Source organism: Staurois parvus, unplaced genomic scaffold (genome assembly GCF_062004578.1).
Source record: "Staurois parvus isolate SC_StPar_1 unplaced genomic scaffold, SC_StPar_1.0 ptg001422l, whole genome shotgun sequence".
Lineage (NCBI taxonomy): Eukaryota > Metazoa > Chordata > Amphibia > Anura > Ranidae > Staurois > Staurois parvus.
In genome coordinates, this window is record NW_028319218.1 from 267,321 (window position 1) to 291,142 (window position 23,822).

The 23,822-nt window shown below is 42.8% G+C and overlaps 1 protein-coding gene across 1 annotated transcript in view; it reads right to left on the reverse strand.

Annotated features, from left to right (window-relative positions):
* Positions 1-23,822, reverse strand: part of ITGA11 (integrin subunit alpha 11) — a 255,723-nt gene that overhangs the window by 190,071 nt on the left and 41,830 nt on the right. Inside the window, exon 2 of the mRNA XM_089662070.1 lies at positions 23,266-23,377. Coding sequence (XP_089518196.1) covers positions 23,266-23,377 — 112 coding nt within the window. The remainder of the gene's footprint in view (positions 1-23,265; positions 23,378-23,822) is intronic.

Consider the following 23,822-nt stretch of genomic DNA (forward strand, 5'->3'; position numbering starts at 1 on the left):
CTATTGCCCGTGGGTCCCCATGAGTTGTCAGTCCGCCCCTTGTACTGGGGGTGGTGGTGGAGACAAGGAACGTTGTTCATTGGTGGGTAGGCAATGGGTTACTTGGGGGAGGTGAGGAGTACCTCCACCAAAAAGCCCCGGTTGGAAGAATGCCCCCCCTACAGACAGTTGTCTTGGAATTTAGAGATTTAGGGAATTCCCACGTTTAGAAGAAGGGAATGCGAACTGTCTGATATCAAGGATGACCCAAACTTGTGAACTCCGTATGAAAACTCAAGGGAGTCGTACTCATAATTCTAGCTATCACATTGTGGTTGTGACTTGTGAGAACTAAAGGATCTTCTAGGGATCCGGGTAGGAAGCAAAGTTTTGAAAACTGACGTAATAGCATTTTTGGCTTCTTTTTTTTAGCTTCCTCTTAGCACCATACACTATGCTGTCAAAAGTATTGTCCCCGCCCTCCAAATCATGTGATTCAGGTGTTCCAATCCCCTCCATATCATGTGATTCAGGTGTTCCAATCCCCTCCATGGACACAGGTGTATACAATCAAGCCCCTAGGCATGCAGACTGATTCTACAAACATTGGTGAAAGAATGGGTCGCTCTCAGGAGCTCAGTGACTCCAAGCGTGGTCCCGTGATAGGTGGCCACCTGGGCAATAAGTCCATCCGTGACATTTCCCGGCTACTAAATATTCCACGCTCAACTGTTAGTGGGATTATAACAAAGTGGAAGCAACTGGGAACAACAGCCACTCAGCCACCAAGTGGTAGGCCACGTCACATGACAGGGCGGGGTCAGCACATGCTGAAGCGCACAGTGTCTACATGTAGCTGTGTGCAGGGGCGGACTGACCATTTGGAAACTCGGGCACTGCCCGAGGGTGCGGGGTCAGTAGGGGGCCCCTTTAGATGCCCCTGGTACCTTTTTCATAGACTTTTTTGAGTTTGGGCAAGGACACAGGGGCCCCATGAACCCCTATTGCCCAGGGGCCCCATGAGTTGTCAGTCTGCCCCTGGCTGTGGGGTGGGGGATGCCCCAGCTGATTGGTCCAGCATTGACAGCTTCCTTCCAGGTTCAGGCCGACCCCAAGCTCATACCTAATAAACAATTCTGTCTTACTTGACTTTCCCAATCTTCTAGGTCAATGACTCTGAAGGGACTGAAGCCAGTGGGCCACCACAGCAGCCAGGCAACTAGCAAATTCAGACACAGATCTTTCTCATGACTGGTTTACTTTGAAAACAGTTTTAGACACAACCAGAGGGGAGCCAGGGGTCATAGATTCCAGTTGTTGGGCTAACTCTTCAGAGGTCGGCTTTATTACATCAGCATTCCTTCGCTTTCTATCTCTGGAGATGGTGACCCACCCAATTTATCAGTTATTACTAATATTCTGGAGCATTCAGCTTCCTGCTTAAAAAATGCTTTCAAGCCCCTGTAGGATTACAGTTGGCTGGTGAATATCTTAGTCATGCTATTAAAAATGTCAGAACTTCCATTTGTAGCCAATAAAATTTGTATACAGTTCTGTAGTACCAGTAAAGGAAAAGTACATTGGGTCTGATGGTAATCAAAAATACATTTGTTCCCTTTTGCCAATTCCGTTCTGAAATTAATAAAAACCAAAAGCAAAAATCGCAGTTTCAGGATCCTGTTGTGACTCATGACAATTAAGCGACAGTTTGATCATGTGACCACGTGCCATGGGATCTTGGAACAGCATTATCTGCCCAAAGTTAAAGAGGAACTTTACTCCACAAATTGACTTAGGGTACACGGCTCTTCTTCCCCCCACAAAAATAACATGTGGCCCCACCACCCACCATCATTCTGGCCACATGCAAGAATTACATGTCATGCTACAGCATTCCCCTGGGATGACATATCTCTGGAGGCCCTGAGTGACCAGGGGGTATAACTGCATGCATCATTGGGGGCCAGGCCACCTGAATCCAGAAGAGGCAGCCGACTGGAGAGGACCAAAATGGTGGCACGGGACTAAGGCTATGAAACCCAGCAAAACAGGACAAGGGTGGACCTTCTAAGCAGGTGAGTATGTTTTTTGTTTTTAGAGAGCCCAGCATACCAAGTAAGAGGCCATGGGCAGTGAAGTTCCTTTTTAAGTAATACAAGACCTTTGTCAAATGTATGACTTCTAGGAAATTGCTTGTAAGGGGGGTTTACCTCTATTGCATAATTTATGCCTCCTGGGGAATGTGGTCCTTTGTTGCCCTGCCCTTTCACTATAGAAGATGGGGAGGAATCAGGTGCGTATCTACCGTGAGGCAAACAAGGCGTTTGCCTAGGGCGGCAATTTTTAGGGGGACGGCACCGCCCCCCGGAAGAAGGGACCTTGTGAGCAGCGGCGGACAAAGCCATGCAGGGCCGCCATCAGAGGGGTACCTTCGGTACTCTTTCAGTGGAGGAGGATCGATGTGGGGGAGGGCAGTTGCAGAGTGATGGTCCTGTGCCTCTCCCTCCAGCAGCTGACGAGCCAGGACCAGGGGACAGCCTGGAGCAGGGAGAGGAGAGCCCGGAGGAGGTGAGCTGTGCTGTGTTCTGTGGGATCTCCCTGCCCCCATCCCTACACTGACAGATCGTATGGGGCTGCACACACCTCCCCCCTCCTTCCTGCTGCCCGGAGATCAGCAGCCCATGGTGCAGGTGTGTGTGTGTGCAGCCCCATACGATCTGAGAAACGAAGAGAGGGAAGAGAGAGAGAGGGAGGAGAGGAAAGAGAGAGAGAGGAAAGAGAGGGGGAAGAGAGAAAGGGGCGTGGGGGAGAGGGGGAGAGGGGGGGGAGAGAGGGGGGGGGTAGAGGGAAGAGAGGGAGAGAGAGGGAATATAGAGAGAGGGAAGAGAGAGAGCGGGGAGGGAGAGGGGGGAGAGAGGGAATAGAGAGAGAGGGAAGAGAAAGAGAATAGAGAGAGAGGGAAGAGAGAGGGAGGGAAGAGAGGGGGAAGAGAAGGGGAAGAGAGAGAGGGAAGAGAGAGGGAGGGAAGAGAGTGGGGAGAGAGAGGGGGGAGAGGGGGAAGAGAGAGGGGAAAGAGAGGGGGAAGAGAGAGGGGGGAGAGAGGGAAGAGAGAGGGGGAAGAGAGAGGGGGGGAAGAGAGAGGGGGAGAGAGAGGGAAGAGAGGGGGGAGAGAGGGAAAAGAGAGAAGAGAGAGAGGGAAGAGAGGGGGGAGAGAGAGGGAATAGAGAGAGAGGGAAGAGAGAGGGAGGGAAGAGAGGGGGAAGAGGGGGGAAGGAAGAGAGGAAGAGTGGGGAGAGAGATAAGGGAGGAGGGATGGAAGAGAGAGAGAGAGGGGGGAAGAGAGAGAGGGAATAGAGAGAGTAAAAGAAAGAGAATCATATATACATACACACACTTATTGACTCTCTCGTTCTCTCATTGTGGGGGGAGGGTGCAAAATTTTTGTGTTGCCTAGGGCAGCAGAAAATCTAAATACACCACTGGGAGGAATAGTTGTCCCTGAATGGGGTATAGAATGGGTGCCCTCCCCCTTGGGGGTAGTCAGGGAAAAGGTGGGATTGCCATGAGGCATAAAGATGTTACACCTGGGGAAAGCTTGTGATAAGGTGAGCACCACAGCACTCCCTCCTGCATAGTGTTGGTGGGCCATTTCTACCTCTTTAAGGACCACTTCATGGAGGTTATATCGTAATTCTACCTCTGTGACATTAATGCAGAGAATGTCTTGGGTCTCTTGAAGGTGAGATGCGTAGTCTATACCCGGGAAGTGTATTTAGCAGTCCTGTCAGGTCAGGAGTTGGTGGTGGTCTGGAGATGGCAGTTTTGGTAGTTTAGTGGTCAGATAGGTTCGCGCTCACTAGGATGTTTGGGCTACTATACAGGTCGCTGGGCCTAAGGACCAGGCCTGGAACCACTGAGAATGCAAGTCCTTGCTTGTGTGTAATAAAGTGATGTTTGCTCCTGATCAGCCCCAATAGCAAAGATGTGCTGCAAAACCTGTAAACATAACAGACCCAGTCGGATGAGCTTGAGCTTTGCTGCTCCTTCTCTGCAAAGCATTGTTGGCACCTGAGGCAGGAACTGTCTTAGCAACCTGGCCCCTGGGCTGTTCATTGTGTACTAATGGCATAGTCTTTACTGTAGGCCCCTAACTGGGGTTCTTGACCATAGCATCTGACTCAGGGGTGCTACAGGAAAAGTCTTCATGGGATTCTACAACCAAAAGACAGATGGTGTCACAATCAGGGGGTCAGACTCGGAGACCAGTAGCTATAGCAGTAGAAAGGCTCCCACCCACCAGAAGGATAAGTATACAAGCAGGTTACCCTGAAGGAAACAGTGGGCTTACCTGAGGCGTGGGGTCTACGCACTAACCTGTGTTCACCAGAACTCTTGATGGTGGAGATGAGGTTTTAGTGCATGTTAGTACCAGGTTGCAGTTCTCAGCATCACCCCACTAGGAGATGAGCAAGCCAGGGTCCAGTAGCAGATATAGCAGTTAGCGATCAAGCAGAAGCATAGCTAGTAACAAGCAAAAGGTTGGTAACAAGTGGTTGCAGTTTGGGATCAAATGGAAGCATAGTGGATGGAACAAGCCAAGGTCGGTAACAAGTGGTTGCAGGTTGGGATCAAGCGGGAAGCATAGTTGAGGAACAATCCAAGGTCAGTAACAAGTGGTTGCAGTTTGGGATCATTCAGAAGCATAGTTGAGGAACAAGCCAAGCTCAGTAACAAGTGGTTGCAGGTTGGGATCATTCGGAAGCATAGTTGAGGAACAAGCCAAGGTCAGTAACAAGTGGTTGCAGGTTGGGATCAAGCAGAAGCGTAGTTAAAGAACAAGCTAAACTCGGTAACAAATGGTTGCAGGTTGGGATAATTTGGAAGCATAGTTGGGGAACAAGCCAAGGTCGGTAACAAGTGGTTGCAGGTTAGGATAATTTGGAAGCATAGTTGAGGAACAAGCCACGGTTGGTAACAAGTGGTTGCAGGCTGGGATCAAGCGGGAAGTGTAGTTGAGGAAAAAGCCATGGTCTGTACCAAGTGGTTGCAGGTTGGGATCAAGCAGGAAGCATAGCTGTGGAACAAGCCAAGGTCGGTAACAAGTGGGTGCAGGTTGGGATTATTCAGAAGCATAGTTGAGGAACAGGCCAAGATCGGTAACAAGTGGTTGCAGGTTGGGATCAAGCAGAAGCGTAGTTGAGGAACAAGCCAAAGTTGGTAACACATGGTTGCAGGCTGGGATCATGTGGAAGCATAGTTGAGAAGCAAGCCAAGGTCGGTAACAAATGATTGCAGGTTGGAATCAAGTGGAAGCATAGTTGAGAAACAAGCCAAGGTCAGTGGCAAACAATTGCAGGTTGAAATCAAGCGGAAGCATAGTTGAGGAACAAGCAAAAGGTTGATGACATATGGAAATTAAGATACGCAAAGAAGCAAGATATTGGCTGGAGAGAACACAATAATCTGGCAAACAAAAAGTGTGAAGGCATGGCTTAAATAGGAAATTAATGGGAGGAGCAAAGAGTTCAAGGTTTACAGGAAACAAGGTACAAGGCAAGACTGTCTAAGAGATCAGACAAGGAGTTGTCTAGCATCACAGGCGGCTCAGCTATGAGTTACTATCAGACACAGGAGAGATTCTGCGTTCATTTGGTTGTTTTCACTCCCATACCTGCACTTGTGAAATGACACTTAGGTTGATTGTTAGTGATTGCATAACAGCATACACATGACCTTGTCAAGTTATACAGCATAAACACAACAAATAAAACCCTAGGCTCATAGGCGCAGATAGGTATTTTTGCACCCTAGGCAAAAGGTCTATGATAGCAACTCTCCAGAAGTATTTTAGACAATCTGCAACAACTCTCCTCATTACATCTCACTTTTGCATCTCATATTACCCAATACCGTAACATTCTGTAAAATATAATACACAAATTATAAGTCTTCCATTTTTTACATCAGATATAATGTCTTTTATGAGCAGCTGTCCCCTCCCTAGTTACACCTTTGAAGACGAGATGGGGGTGAGGCACCTGCCATTAGAAATGAAGTTCTTAGTGGAGCCAATTGGCTTGGTTTCGATGGCTCTCCACAACATGGAGACCCCTCAGAAGTAGGAGCTCACCCAAACTGAATAATTCAAATATAGATGCACCAAAAAGAGCACCAAGCAAACAATCCAAAAGTCCAACAATGATTTATCGGTTCAGTAAATTACCACAGAAAGCACAGCAAATGTCCAATGTTTTGGGGCCCACAGATCCCCCCCCCCTCCTCAGTACAATTAAATGGTTTAGGGACTTAAAAACAGTTATGGTGTGAAAAGTCAAATATGTCCAGGATCAATGAATTAGCAAGGAATCCATTGCTTCATTGACCTTTGCCTACTCATGGACACATCTTTTAGAGGTTCTTCAGCACCCCCCTAAAAAATTAAAAGTCATCAGTTACCAATACTGCAGCTGCTGACTTTAAAAAGAAAATTGATCCAGGGGTCCAGGGATCCAGCATCGGTCCTCCGCCTGATGGCTCTTTGTCTTCAGGTCCCTGGTACCGGCATCTTTACTAAGGGAAGCCGGCCGTGACTTCTTGCAGCTAGCTGTGCTTTGTAAATGGTCGCGCAGCCTTCTGGGCCCTGTGACGGGTGTGGTCCAAGTGGACATGGGAGCAGGTACCTGTCAAGGCCAGGTAGCCACTCCCCCTCCAAAACAAAACTGGCCAAAAGTGATGAATGGGGGGGGGGGGCAAAAAAGCAGAACTTTCTCTTTTGGGTGATATTTCGCTTTACTGTAAAAAATCTACATCCCTATCTGGAAAAACTAGAGAAAACTTCAAGGACTGCTGTACTTCTGTGTAGGATGTGAATACAATTAGCAGTAGGAGGAACTATCATTATGAAGAGGCACAGTCATGACTTCCAATTCAGGTAATTAAAGTCCTCTGACTACCAGGGGCAGACTGACAACTCATGTGGCTCCCGGGCAATAGGGGATCCTGGGGCCCCTGTGTCCTCACCCACACTCAAAGCACACCCAAAAAAAGCCTATAAAAGGTACCAGGGGCATTTCATGGGGCCCCCTACTGACCCCGGGCCCCCGGGCAGTGGCGAGTGCTCGAATGGTCAGTTCGCCCCTGCTGACTACACAATGTGTCTCAACATCTGTATATGCCTCTCTCAACCAAGGTTCTCTGGAACCCTAGGGTTCCTCCAGAGGTTGCTAGCCGTTCCATGATCAAGGAGTTATGTTTGCCTCTCAGATTTGATCCCCTTGACACCAATAAAGTTTTAATTATCTGAAAGAGGGGGATTTATCCCACTCACCACACATGTGGGGCACATTCTTCCCACTGACCACCAATGTAAGGGACATTCTTCCCACTGACCATCTACGTAAGGGACATTCTTCCCACTTATCACCAATGTAAGGAGCATTCTTCCCACTGGCCACCAATGTAAGGGACATTCTTCCCACTGACCACCAATGTAAGGGACATTCTTCCACTGATCACCAATGTAAGGGACATTCTTCCCACTGACCCCAATGTAAGGGACATTCTTCCCACTGACCATCAATGTAAGGGACATTCTTCCCACTGACCACCAATATAAGGGACACTCTTCCCACTGACCCCCAATGTAAGGGACACTCTTCCCACTGACCCCCAATGTAAGGGACATTCTTCCCACTGACCACCAATGTAAGGGACATTCTTCCCACTGACCACCAATGTAAGGAGCATTCTTCCCTCTGACCACCAATGTAAGTAGCATTCTTCCCACTGACCACCAATGTAAGGAGCATTCTTCCCTCTGACCACCAATGTAAGGGACATTCTTCCCACTGATCACCAATGTAAGGGACATTCTTCCCACTGACCACCAATATAAGGGACATTCTTCCCACTGACCCCCAATGTAAGGGACACTCTTCCCACTGACCCCCAATGTAAGGAGCATTCTTCCCACTGATCACCAATGTAAGGGACAATCTTCCCACTGATCACCAATGTAAGGGACATTCTTCCCACTGACCACCAATATAAGGGACATTCTTCCCACTGACCCCCAATGTAAGGGACATTCTTCCCACTGACCCCCAATGTAAGGGACATTCTTCCCACTGACCACCAATGTAAGGGACATTCTTCCCACTGACCACCAATGTAAGGAGCATTCTTCCCTCTGACCACCAATGTAAGTAGCATTCTTCCCACTGACCACCAATGTAAGGAGCATTCTTCCCACTGACCACCAATGTAAGTAGCATTCTTCCCACTGACCACCAATGTAAGGAGCACTCTTCCCATTAACCACCAATGTAAGGAGTATACTGCTCACTGACCACCATTGTAAGGGACATTCTTCCCATTGACCAATAATGTAAGGGACATTCTTTCCGCTGTCCACTAATGTGAGGAGCATTCTTCCTGCTGACCACCAATGTAAGGAGTATTCTGCTCACTGACCACCAATTTAAGGGGCATTCTTCCCACTAACCACCAATTTAAGAAGCATTATTCCCACTGAACACCATTGTAAGGGACATTCTTCAAATTGACCAACAATGTAAGGAGAATTCTTCCCACTGGCCACCAATACAAGGAGTATACTGCTCACTGACCACCAATTTAAGGGCATTCTTCCTACTAACCACCAATTTAAGGGCATTCTTCCTACTGACCACCAATTTAAGGGGCATTCTTCCTACTGACCACCAATTTAAGGGGCATTCTTCCTACTGACCACCAATGTAAGGGGCATTCTTTCTGCTGTCCACCAATGTAAGGAGCATTCTTCCCGCTGACCATCATACTAATGTACAGTAAGCTCTAGATGCAGCAATTTACAGGGATTCCCTGAGACAAGAAAGTTGTTTCAAGGGTTCCTTCATGTAAAAAGGTTGAGAGATGCTGGACCATACTACATAGGTTTATGGAACAATAAATCACAAGATGTATGGATAGTAACTTGGACGTGCATATCCACCATGGGATCAGCTGAATGAAATCCAGTCAGTTCACATCCTGGGAAGCCACTGTGCAGTTTTGGACTCGAGATAACTCATCAAATACCGCAATGGCTTTCCCTAAGACTAGTGTGGGCTATGTTCTCTGTCTTGGCAATCATGGCCAAATCTAGGCTCCTCCTCCACCCAATTCCTCCAGATAAAGCCCAGCCAGCTCTGGAGATTCCTACAGATCCCAAATGAGATACAAACACACCACAAAAATGCAAACATATGGAGAACTCTTTCTTTGTTTCTCGTGTCCTAATAGATTTAACCCTTCTACTGTAGCAGTGTGATGGTGTTGTAGGATTTGCTATATCCTTCATAACTCATAGAGAGCCATGGGTAGAAGCTGCAGGAAGGGGGAAGCTCAGGCCCGTGGCCCCGCAGCATCCAATGAGGTTTATAGTTTAGCCAGCAAAAGTTAATGAGTCCTGATTACTTTTCCTCTGTGGTGTGAAGAAAACACAGGATCTAGCAATACCCTAGAGCATGTGTGTCAAACACAAGGCCTGCTGGCCAAATACGGCTTGCCAGGCCATTCTATGTCGCCCTTGCATCTATCCTGCATCTGCAGCACCCCCCATGTCTCTACCACCCCTTGTTTCAGCAGTTGACAGCAGAGAGGAGGACAGAACTCCTCCACCAGATCCTGCACTTCTCCATGGTGCTGTGGATAGGCTCATCTCTGACCCTGCTGTCTCAGCAGTCAGCAGCAGAGAGGAGGACAGAACTCCTCCTAGAGTTCCTGAACCTCTCTATGCAGCCGCAGCACCCCCTGGTCTCTGCCTCCACTGGTCTCAACTTTCAGCTGACTCTGGCAGCTGACTCCAGAGTTCCTCTGGTCCTCCTCCAGACCCTGCACTTTCTGTGTGAAGCAAATATAGGATCTAGCAATACCCTAGAGCACTTGTGTCAAACACAAGGCCCGTGGGCCGAATCCGGCTTGCCAGGCCATCTCATGTGGCCCTTGCACCTCTCCTGCATCTGCAGCACCCCCTGGTCTCAACCCCCCCCCCTTGTCTCAGCAGTTGACAGCAGAGAGGAGGACACAACTCCTCCACCAGATCCTGCGTTTCTCCATGGTGCTGTGGATAGGCTCATCTCTGACCCCCCTGTCTCAGCAGTCGACAGCAGAGAGGAGGACAGAACTCCTCCTAGAGTTCCTGAATCTCTCTATGCAGCCACAGCACCCCCTGGTCTCTACTCCCCCCCCCCCCCTTGTCTCAGCAGTTGACAGCAGAGAGGAGGACAGAACTCCTCCACCAGATCCTGCGTTTCTCCATGGTGCTGTGGATAGGCTCATCTCTGACCCCCATGTCTCAGCAGTCAACAGCAGAGAGGAGGACAGAACTCCTCGAGTTCCTGAACCTCTTTATGCAGCCGCAGCAACCCCTCGTCTCTGCCTCCCCTGGTCTCAACTTTCAGCTGACTCTGGCAGCTGACTCTACACTTCCTCTGGTCCTCCTCCAGACCCTGCACTTTCTGTGTGAAGCAAATATAGGATCTAGCAATACCCTAGAGCACTTGTGTCAAACACAAGGCCCGTGGGCCGAATCCGGCTTGCCAGGCCATTTCATGTGGCCCTTGCACCTCTCCTGCATCTGCAGCACCCCCTGGTCTCTATCCCCCCCCCCCTTGTCCCAGCAGTTGACAGCAGAGAGGAGGACAGAACTCCTCCTACAGATCCTGCAACTCTTTATGCAGCCGCAGCACCCCCTTGTCTCTGCCTCCACTGGTCTCAACTTTCAGCAGACTCTGGCAGCTGTCTCCACACTTCCTCTGGTCCTCCTCCAGACCCTGAACTTTCTGTGTGAAGCAAATATAGGATCTAGCAATACCCTAAAGCACGTGTGTCAAACACAAGGCCCGCGGGCCAAATCCGGCATGCCAGGCCATTTCATGTGGCTCTTGCATCTTTCCTGCATCTGCAGCACCTACCTCATCTCTACCACCCCTTGTCTCAGCAATTGACAGCAGAGAGGAGGGCAGAAATCCTGTGCTTCTCCGTAGAGCTGTGGATAGGCTCGTCTCTGACCCCCCCTGTCTCAGCAGTCAGCAGCAGAGAGGAGGACAGAACTCCTCCTACAGATCCTGCACCTCTCTATGCAGCCGCAGCACCCCCTCATCTCTGCCTCCCCTGGTCTAAACTTTCAGCAGACTCTGGCAGCTGACTCCAGACTTCCTCTGGTCCTCCTCCAGACCCTGCACTTTCTGCTCTGGACATCTAGTCTTACAGACACAACTGGCCCTTTGAGGGCAACCATAATGCTGATGCCGCAAAATTGAATTTGACACCCCCTGCCCTAGAGAAACCCACCAGCACCCATTGTTGGGTATACAAAGAGTCACACAGTGCGCTGAAGATGCTACTCCTTTCCTAGATTCTTTATTTAGCAAATGCAAGAAACGTATAGCGGCCCATCCATGGCTTCCATATACAAACTGCACACATACAGTATGTCTGCATGAATGGGGAGCAGGGGCGGACTGACCATTTGGAAACTCGCACTGCCCGAGGGCCCGGGGTCAGTAGGGAGCCCCATGAGATGCCCCTGGTACCTTTTTCATAGGCTTTTTTGAGTTTGGGCAAGGACACAGGGGCCCCATGATCCCCTATTGCCTGGGGGCCCCATGAGTTGTCAGTCCGCCCCTGAAGGGGAGTAATATGTCTGACTCCTCTCCTTCCCTAATTCCCTCTGTTATATCCTCCGCACTCCTCTCCTGCCCTAATTCCCTCTGTTATATCCTCCGCACTCCTCTCCTGTCCATAATTTCCTGTTATACCCCACACTCCTCTCCTGTCCATAATTTCCTGTTATACCCCACACTCCTCTCCTGTCCATAATTTCCTGTTATACCCCACACTCCTCTCCTGTCCATAATTTCCTGTTATACCCCACACTCCTCTCCTGTCCATAATTTCCTGTTATACCCCACACTCCTCTCCTGTCCATAATTTCCTGTTATACCCCACACTCCTCTCCTGTCCATAATTTCCTGTTATACCCCACACTCCTCTCCTGCCAATACTGCCCATTGTTATACCCCACACTCCTCTCCTGCCAATACTGCCCATTGTTATACCCCACACTCCTCTCCTGCCAATACTGCCCATTGTTATACCCCACACTCCTCTCCTGCCAATACTGCCCATTGTTATACCTCACACTCCTCTCCTGCCAATACTGCCCATTGTTATCCCCTTCACACTCCTCTCCTGCCAATACTGCCCATTGTTATCCCCTTCACACTCCTCTCCTGCCAATACTGCCCATTGTTATACCCCACACTCCTCTCCTGCCAATACTGCCCATTGTTATACCTCACAACCCTCGCCTGCCAATGCTGCCCATTGTTATACCCCACACTCCTCTCTTGCCAATACTGCCCATTGGTATACCCCACATTCCTCTCCTGTCAATACTGCCCATTGTTATACCCCACACTCCTCTCCTGCCAATACTGCCCATTGTTATATCCCACACTCCTCTCCTGTCAATACTGCCCATTGGTATACCCCACATTCCTCTCCTGCCAATACTGCCCATTATTATACTTCACACTCCTCTCCTGCCAGTACTGCTCATTGTTTTACCCCACACTCCTCTCCTGCCAATACTGCCCATTGTTATACCCCACACACCTCTCCTGCCAATAATGCCCATTGTTATACCCTACACTCCTCTCATGCACATACTGCCCATTTTTATACCTCACACTCTTCTCCTGCCAATAATGCCCATTGTTATACCCTACACTCCTCTCCTGCCAATACTGCCCATTGTTATACCCCACACTCTTCTCATGCACATACTGACCATTGTTATACCCCACACCCCTTTCCTGCCAATACTGCCCGTTGTTATACCCCACACTCTTCTCCTGCCAATACTGCCCATTGTTAAACCTTACACCCCTCTCCTGCCAATACTGCCCATTGTTATACCCCACACTCCTCTCCTGCCAATAATGCCGTTGTTATACCCCACACTCCACGCCTGCCAATAATGCCCGTTATTATTCCCCACACTCCTCTCCTGCCAATACTGCCCATTGTTAAACCTTACACCCCTCTCCTGCCAATACTGCCCATTGTTATACCCCACACTCCTCTCCTGCCAATACTGCCCATTGTTATACCCCACACCCCTCTCATGCACATACTGCCCATTGGTATACCCCACACCCCTCTCCTGCCAATACTGCCCGTTGTTATACCCCACACTCTTCTCCTGCCAATACTGCCCATTGTTAAACCTTACACCCCTCTCCTGCCAATACTGCCCATTGTTATACCCCACACCCCTCTCCTGCCAATACTGCCCATTGTTAAACCTTACACCCCTCTCCTGCCAATACTGCCCATTGTTATACCCCACACCCCTCTCCTGCCAATACTGCCCATTGTTATACCCACACTCCTCTCCTGCCAATACTGTCCATTGTTAAACCTCACACCCCTCTCCTGCCAATACTGCCCATTGTTATACCCCACACCCCTCTCCTGCCAATACTACCCATTGTTATACTCTACACTCCTCTCCTGCCATACTGCCCATTGTTATACTCCACACTCCTCTCCTGCCATACTGCCCATTGTTATATCCCACACTCCTCTCCTGCCAATACTGCCCATTGTTATACTCTACACTCCTCTCCTGCCATACTGCCCATTGTTATATCCCACACTCCTCTCCTGCCATACTGCCCATTGTTATTCTCCACACTCCTCTCCTGCCAATACTGCCCGTTGTTATACCCCACACTCCTCTCCTGCCAATACTGCCCGTTGTTATACCCCACACTCCTCTCCTGCCAATAATGCCCATTGTTATATCCCACACCCCTCTCCTGCCAATACTGCCCATTGTTATATCCCACACCCCTCTCCTGCCAATACTGCCCATTGTTATACCTCACACTCCTCTCCTGCCAATCAGAATCCACAAAAACACATACTGGCTCAGACTACATCACAAAGCACATTGGCCTGCATTGGAGAAGGGGATTGTAGTGCTGCATCCAGTCCACACACGGTTAATGATCTCATCTTGCAACATATGCAGTACTTGTGATAACATCATTCTACTGACTCATGGCCTTTCCTTTCAATCAGAATCCTCATGGAGTCTGTATGATGAGCAGAGGGGATGTTACCACATCTGACAGCCCTACTGGAACAAATGGAGGATAATTAAAAGCACTCTTGTGATTTCTCCTGGAAGTAATTGACGGCATCTCTATACAGAGAGATATTGTTCCATGTATATCGGTGATAGAATACGAGAGCCACATCACAGCAGCTCTGATTACAGTACAGAGAGACTTCACTCTGTATATAAAGATTGTCTGCAGATGACATCATTGCCATAATATTATTAAACGGAACCTTTCCAGGAGCCCAGCGACCTGAAATCTTCACTGTATTGTCAGCTACAGAGACCTGGTACTACTACAGCGGGGGCTCCAAACCGCTCAGTACGAGGGCCACATCCTACATTTTATATCAGAGTCCCCCTTATATCAGAGTCCCCATCAGAGACTTCAGTTTCATGGGGGGAGGGGGACTTGAACCCCTACCCAGATGAAACCCTTACATTAGAGTCTCCATTTACATCAGGGTCCCCATTAGAGTCCTCCCTACATCAGAGTCCTCCCTACATCAGAGTCCTCCCTACATCAGAGTCCTCCCTAATATCAAGGTCCCCATCAGTGCCCCTTACATCAAGGATCCCCATCAGTGCCCCCCTTACATCAAGGTCCCTATCAGAGTCCTCCTTACATTGTTGCAGGGGAGTATTTGCCACGAGGTAAACAAGGCATTTGCCTTAGGCTGCATTTTTCAGCTCAGCTGGAGGAGCGGGTCCGCAGTGAAATCAGAGGTTTTCCCATATATTTTACAAACCAAACTGACAGAGGTATTTTTTAGCTGCTTTATTACGTCTGTAGTCTGTGACCATCTCCTGTATCATGTCTGCAGTCTCTGACCGTCTCCTGTATCATGTCTGCAATTTCTGACCTTCTCCTGTTGTATGTCTGCAGTTTCTGACTGTCTCCTGTATCATGTCCGCAGTCTCTGACTGTCTCCTGTATCATGTCTGCAGTCTCTGACCGTCTCCTGTATCCTGTCTGCAGTCTCTGACCGTCTCCTGTATCATGTCCGCAGTCTTTGAATGTCTCCTGTATCCTGCCTGCAGTCTCTGACCGTCTCCTGCATCCTGTCTGCAGTCTCTGACCATATCCTGTAGCATGTCTGCAGTCTCTGACTGTCTCCTGTATCCTGTCCACAGTCTCTGACCATCTCCTGTATCCTGTCCACAGTCTCTGACCATCGCCTGTATCCTGTCCGCAGTATACGTACTGTCTCCTGTATCCTGTCTGCAGTCTCTGACCGTCTCCTGTATCCTCTGTCCGCAGTCTATGACCATCTCCTGTATCCTGTCCGCAGTATGCATACCGTCTCTTGTATCCTCTCTGCAGTCTCTGTTGATCTCCTGTATCCTGTCTGCAGTTTCTGACCGTCTCCTGTATCATGTCCGCAGTCTCTGACCATCTCCTGTATCCTGTCCGCAGTCTCTGACCATCTCCTGTATCCTGTCCGCAGTCTCTGACCATCTCTTGTATCCTGACTGCAGTCTCTGACCATCTCCTGTATCATGTCTGCAGTCTCTGACCATCTCCTGTATCATGTCTGCAGTCTCTGACCATCTCTTGTATCATGTTTGCAGTCTCTGACCATCTCTTGTATCCTGTCTGCAGTCTCTGACCATCTCCTGTATCATATCTGCAGTCTCTGACCATCTACTGTATCCTGTGCGCAGTCTCTGACCATCTCCTGAATCCTGTCCGCAGTCTCTGACCATCTCTTGTATCCTGACTGCAGTCTCTGACCATCTCTTGTATCATGTCTGCAGTCTCTGACCATCTCCTGTATCATGTCTGCAGTCTCTGACCATCTCTTGTATCATGTTTGCAGTCTCTGACCATCTCTTGTATCCTGTCTGCAGTCTCTGACCATCTCCTGTATCATATCTGCAGTCTCTGACCATCTACTGTATCCTGTGCGCAGTCTCTGACCATCTCCTGAATCCTGTCCACAGTCTCTGACCATCTCTTGTATCATGTCCACAGTTTCTAACTATCTCCTGTATCCTGTCTGTAGTCTCTGACCATCTCTTGTGTCCTGTCCGCAATCTCTGACAGTCTCCTTTATCCTGATCCGCAGTCTCTGACCAATTCCTGAGATGGAGCTCTAATAGGAAGAGGTGGAGCCTAAAGAGGAAGGGGTGTGGTTTACAGATGGCGGGGTGGGGGAAATTTAGATGGGGGGCGCCCAATTTTAGTCTTGCCCAGGGCAGCACAAAACCAGAAAACACCATTGCATTGATACACCCAGTCACATGGGGGGAGGGGGTTGAACCCCCCTTGTTGCAAATATAAATTATATTTTATAAAGTGATATAAATATTTTTTCTTTTACTCTATTAATATATATATATTGTATATAAAAATAAAAATGCAGTATGTGCCATGGCACTATATGTAGTTGTATACTTTGTACTTCTTACCAAATTAATGATATAGTGTCCCTATTGGAAGATTTCCCCCCCCCCCCACCCCTGTTCTGGGGGCCACCCGCAATGGGATACAGAAAGCAATAAAAACCTGCCAGGGGGTCTGATCCCTCTCCATCCAATACTAAAAATGAAGATTTGGCTTTAGTTATACCTCTACCAGTAGCAACAGTATTTACTTTGTAGACAGGATTTTCCAGATCCTTTTCCCCTTGCTCCTGTAATCGGCTCACCATGCCTTTCAAAATGTGCTCATAGCTTGAAATGATTACGAATAGAATGACCAGGACTTCTAAGGTGCACCGGAAGACTGACAACAACCAAACATATCTCATTTAGACGTGTGCGGTGCGTTTAGTTTCTAATCGTAATTCGGACAAATTCTTTATTATTCAGACGTACAGATGTCTCCGAATTTCTGAATTGCAATAGTAACGAATCCAAAATAACGAAACGAAATTCAGACGGAAATCGAATTTGACTCGAATACGAAAAGAATAGAGTAGAACATAAAAGAAAATAATATAATAGATTAGAATATAATAGAAAAGGACAGAACAGACAAAAAAAAAGAATAGAATAGAACATAAAAGAAAATAATATAATTAGAATATAATAGAAAAAGACAGAACAGACAAAAAAAAGAATAGAATAGAATACAATATAATAAATTAGAATAGACTAGAAAAGAATAGAATAAATTAAAATAGAAAAAAAAATAGAATAGAATAAAATAAAATAGAAAGAATATAACTGTCTTCTGAAATTTAAATTTCAAATAAAATAAATTCAAATTTGAATAGAATAGATTAGAAAAGAATAGAATAGAAAAAATTTCAATAGAATAGAAATAATAGAACCATCTTCTGAAATTTAAATTTCTAATAGAATAAATTCAAATTTTAATAGCTTAGAATAGAATAGAAAGAAAGAAAAGAATAGAAAGGATAGAAAATAAAATAGAAAAAAACAACAGAATAATATAAAATAGAAAGAATATAACTGTCTTCTGAAATTTTAATTTTGAATAGAATATATTCGAGTTTAAATAGAACAGATTAGAATAGAAAAGAATAGAATAGAAAAAAGAAATTCAATAGAATGGAATAGAACAAAATGGAAAGAAAAGAACCAACTTCTGAAATTTTAATTTCAAATAGAATGAATTCAAATTTGAATAGTTTAGAATAGAATAGAAAGAAAAAGAATAGAAAAGAATAGAAAATAAAATAGAAAAAAAACTAAATAGAATAGAATAAAATAGAAAGAATAGAACCGTCTTCTGAAATTCGAATAGAATAAATTCAAATTTGAATAGATTAGAATAGAATAGAAAGAAAGAAAAGAATAGAAAGAATAGAAAATAAGAAAATAAAATGGAAAAAAAACAATAAAATAAAATAAAATAGAAAGAATATAACTGCCTTCTGAAATTTGAATTTTGAATAGAATAAATCCGAATTTGAATACAATAGATTAGAATAGAAAATAATAGAATAGAAAAAAAATTCAATAGACTACAAAAGAACAAAATAGAAAGAATAGAACTGTCTTCTGAAATTCAAATTTCAAATAGAATAAATTCAAATTTGAACAGATTAGAATAGAATAGAAAGAAAAAGAATAGAAAATAAGAAAAGAAAAAACTAAATAGAATAGAACAAAACAGAAAGAATAGAACCGTCTTCTGACATTCGAATTTCGAATAGAATAAATTCAAACTTGAATAGATTAGAATAGAATAGAGTGAAAAAGAATAGAAAATAAGAAAATAAAAAGAAAAAACTAAATAGAATAGAATAAAATAGAAAGAATAGAACCGTCTTCTGAAATTCGAATTTTGAATAGAATAAATTCCAACTTGAATAGATTAGAATAGAATAGAAAGAAAAACAATAGAAAATAAGAAAATAAAAAATAAAAAACAAAATAGAATAGGATAAAATAGAAAGCATAGAACCGTCTTCTGAAATTTGAAATTTGAATAGAATAAATTCAAACGTGAATAGATTAAAATAGAATAGAAAGAAAAAAAAATAGAAAATAAGAAAATAAAATAGAAAAAAAACAAAATAGATTAGAATAGAATAAAATAAAATAGAAAGAATAGAACCGTCTTCTGAAATTCAAATTTTGAATAGAATAAATTCAATCGTGAATAGATTAGAATAGAATAGAAAGAAAAAGAATAGAAAATAAGAAAAGAAAAAGAAAAAAACTAAATAGAATAGAATAAAATAGAAAGCATAGAACCGTTTTCTGACATTCGAATTTCGAATAGAATAAATTCAAACTTGAATAGATTAGAATAGAATAGAAAGAAAAAAAAATAGAAAATAAGAAAATAAAATAGAAAAAAAACAAAATAGATTATAATAGAATAGAATAGAAAGAATATAATCATCTTCTGAAATTCAAATTTTGAATAGAATAAATTATAATTTGAATGCTGCACATTGTGAATGGCCCCATAGTCTCCTGGGACCTGTCATTTGTTCCAAAAGACTAAGGGGAGGGGGAGGACAACTTCCTTTTCTAATCGCCTAGGCAGCAGAAGTGGGGGCGGGTACCTGTAAAGTTCAGTTACCCCCCAAAGGTGCCTATCCTTAATGGGGAGGGGACAAAGGCTTAAAGTGGAACTTCCCCTTTTGGATGGCGCTTTAAGGGAACAAATCCGATTTCTTAGCCTAGGTTCACACTATGAATTGCCGATGAATCGTGCAGGAATGTGCTCGGCATTTCTGTGCAGGTCACATGCGATTCAGTGCATGCACTACTTTTGGAAACACACTGCCACCAGATCACATGGTAGCTTTGTGCCATGCGATCCAGTGCAAGCAGACGCACTGCATTTGCTGCCTGCATTTGGGGTATCATTAACATTGCACTGATACCCACTGCAGACCGCAAGGGCAGTACAATTCAAATGCGGTCCTGGAAACACGCACAAATTGCAGGTTTCCCCATACCGCCTTCAAGTGTGCTCAAGTGTATTGTAATTAAACCCCCTGGAAGTCCACATGGAAGAAAAATATATTTTAAATATATTTTAAAAATATTCTCCCCAAATATATTGACATATATTTGAAATAATACAATTTTGGCCGTATTCAATATATTTCAAAATATATTTCAATTAAAAAAAAATATATATATATATATACTGCATGTTGAAATGCGTTTTTATTACAAAATATATGAATTTATTTTTGAAAAGTACATTTTCAAATATACCGTATGTCTTTAAAATTACATTTCATCTACATTTTTGGAATGCATTTACAGATATATGTAAAAATATACGTTAAAATGACTTTTTTATATGTTAAAAAATATCTGAAGAATATTTTAATATATAATATTTAGAATATTTTAATTGTAAAAAATAGTTTTCATATATTTTGTAATATATAAAAAACTAATTTCAATATATATATATATGTGTGTGTGTGTGTGAGTATATATATTTATATATATAAATATGTATGTGCATATATATGTATGTGTGTATATATATATATATATATAAAATAAACAAATATATATATATATATATATATATATATAATAAAAAATATATATACAGTATATAATATATGTATATACAATTTTAGCTGTATATAAATATATTTAATACAGCCAAAACTGTAGTATTTCAAATATATTTTTTTTCCATGTGGGTATGATAGCCCCTATTACAATATACATTTCGTGAAAACTACCATTAGCAATACCTCTTACAGTCGGAGGGATATACAAAATAACAGAAGCTATTCCAGCAGCTGTTGGGAAAAAATAAAAAGACCTTCGGAACAATGTTTATAAACACTGCTCAGAAACAGGATTCAAAAGTATCCAAAGTGATATCATTGTTACATTGTATTTATGATTCAGAAATCTGATGTAATATTATTGTTACTTTGTTCCATTGATTTGGAGATCCATTTTTTTTAATGCAAGTATTTTATGCAGAAAAAATATTATTAACTAATTTGTGTCTGGGCTTTTTTTGCTAGAAAATTACTTAGAACACCCCAAATTTTATATATTTTTTCCTAAGCAGAGACCCTGGGGAATAAAAGGGTTGATGTTGCAATTTTTCATGTTGCACAATATTTGCACAAATGCACAGTTTCAGTGAACACAAACACAATGTAATGCCCAATTGTTTTTGCAAGTAAATAGATCCGTAACATGTCACACTTTAATACTGCGCATGCCCGCGGAACGGCATCAACATACGGTGCCTAAAAATCTCAATAAAAGTGAGATACTAAAGGCTCTTAATTTATTCTGGCCATTGAAATGAATTAACGTTCAAGTGCTAAACGCACCTCGTGTAAACACGCGTTTAGGTGCGCTTAGGTGCGTTTAGCCGAGTCAAATGTTTTTTCTGCTGCTCCTGGACACACTGGCTCTGGGATGTTTTTCCTGCTGGTAAATGCTACTGCTACTATGTGTGCATGGGGGACCATTTGTAAGCAGTAAACAAAATACTCCTGGTGCCTCTAAAAGTCACTGCAAAAGTTCCCCGTGTGCATGAGGTCTGAAAGTTGTCCAGTGGCTGTATGGCTGCTCAGATTACTTTTACACAAAAGAGAATCACCGGCTGTAAAATACCATCATGACTGTAGCTGCAGCACTGGTATAACCACTTTAACCTGCCATTTATAAACTGCGAAGGGGTGGGAAGGGGGTAACCCCTTCACGCCGACACCTCCCGGCCCTTTAAGGGTTTCGGACGGCGGGGCGGGGTTTAGGGTCATGTGACGGCGTCTCACAGAGGTCACATGATCGGGAAATGTCTCGATCGAAAGAGGAGATCAGGACCTTTCCGTGAGTACAGGACATGTGTGCTGGGAGAGCACAGGGCACACGCTCTCAGCACACATGTTCTTTTTTTAATAGAATGCAAATGTGCAGCCGCTCGGCGTCTAGGCCCAGACACCGGGAGGCCGCACATTTGCGTTCAGCCAGCGTGAAGAGGTTAAATATTGATTGGGTTGATTGGAAGAAAAATATATTTGAAATATATTTTAAAAATATTCTTCCCAAATATATTGACATATATTTGAAATGCTGCAATTTGGGCCGTATTCAATATATTTCAAAATATGTTTCAATAAATATATATATATACACTGCATGTTGAAGTGCGTTTTTATTACAAAATATATGAAAAATATCTCTTTTTCTTTTCTTTTTTCTTTCTTTTTTTTAATGTCTTTAAATGCATTCACAAATATATGTAAAAATATATATTCAAATTACTTTTTTATATGTAAAATAATCTGAAGAATATATTTAAAAATATATATATATTTAAAAATATGTTTTTTTATATATATTATTCAGATTTTTTTTAACATATAAAAAAGTCATTTTAACATATATATTTTTACATATATATTTAAATGCATCCAAAAATGTAGATTTGTATTTTTAAAGACATAAAGTATATTTGAAATATATTTTAAAAACATTCTTCCCAAATATATTGACATATATTTGAAATGCTACAATTTGGGCCGTATTCAATATATTTCAAAATATATTTTAATAAATAAATATATATATATATATATATTTTTTAAAATTAATTTAAAATTTTAAAAATACAAATCTACATTTTTGGAATGCATTCACAAATATATGTAAAGATATATGTTAAAATGACTTTTTTATATGTTAAAAAAATCTGAAGGAAATATTTAAAAATATATATATTTTTAAAAATATGTTTTTTTAAATATATTCTTCAGATTTTTTTTAACATATAAAAAAGCCATTTTAACATATATTTTTACATATATATGTAAATGCATTCCAAAAATGTAGATTTGTATTTTTAAAGGCATACAGTATATTTGAAACATTCTTCCCAAATATATTGACATATATTTGAAATGCTACAATTTGGGCCGTATTCAATATATTTCAAAATATATATTAATAAATAAATATATATATATTTTTAAAAATAAATTTCAAATGTACTGTATGTCTTTAAAAATACAAATCTACATTTTTGGAATGCATTCACAAATATATGTAAAGATATATGTTAAAATTACTTTTTTAATAATAAAATATATATTTTTAAAAATATGTTTTTTTAACACATATTCTTCAGATTTTAACATATAAAAAAGTGCAAATAAATTAAAAAGTATCACATCAGTATTGTTTCTGTAACATATAAAAAAGTCATTTTAACATATATTTTTACATATATATGTAAATGCATTCCAAAAATATAGATTTGTATTTTTAAAGGCATACAGTATATTTGAAATGTATTTTTAAAAATATTTTAAATATATTTTGTAATAAAAACGCATTTCCGCATGTAATATATATATATATATATATATATATATATATATATATATATATTTATTTATTTTTTTTAATATATTGAATATGGACAAAATTGGAGCATGTTTTTCATATATTTTGTAATATAAACGCATTTCCACATGCAGTATATATAAATATATATATATATATATATATATATATATAAATATATTGAATATGGACAAAATTGTAGCAATTCAAATATATGGCAATATATTTGGGAAGGATATTTTTAAAATATATTTCAAATATATTTTTCTTCCATATGGGCAATATTGCAGTATGGACAGTTTATGGATGACATTCCAGTAATTCTCTGAAATTATGAGACTTACCATTTTTTGCCGGCGACCTGATGCTGCTGTACTCTATATCCAAAGAAGGCGTCCCTGGAGCCGGCTATTATCTGCGGCTTCTTGTCATCAATATTGAAGGTGTCAGTGGGACCTAGAATGGAAATACATTGAAGGTGGGATGAATTGATAAGTATATATGTGATATTAAAGCTGAATTTCAGATATGGATTTTATTGCATTGTTACATTGTTTCAGATTGGACAAATATACACTATATTGCCAAAAGTATTGGTTGGCCGGCCTTTCCATGCACATGAGTGTTAATGGCCCCCCAGTCTTAGTACGTAGAGTTCAATATTGAGTTGGCCCCGCCCTTCCCACACACATGACAATTAATGGCCTCCCAGTCTTAGTCCGTAGGGTTCAATATTGAGTTGGCCCCGCCCTTTGCAGCTATAACAGCTTCAACTCTTCTGGGAAGGCCGTCCACAAGGTTTAGGAGGGTGTCTATGGGAAGGTTGGACCATTCTTCCAGAAGCACATTTGTCAGGTCAGGCACTGATGTCGGGGGAGGGGGCTTGGCTTGCAGTCTCCGC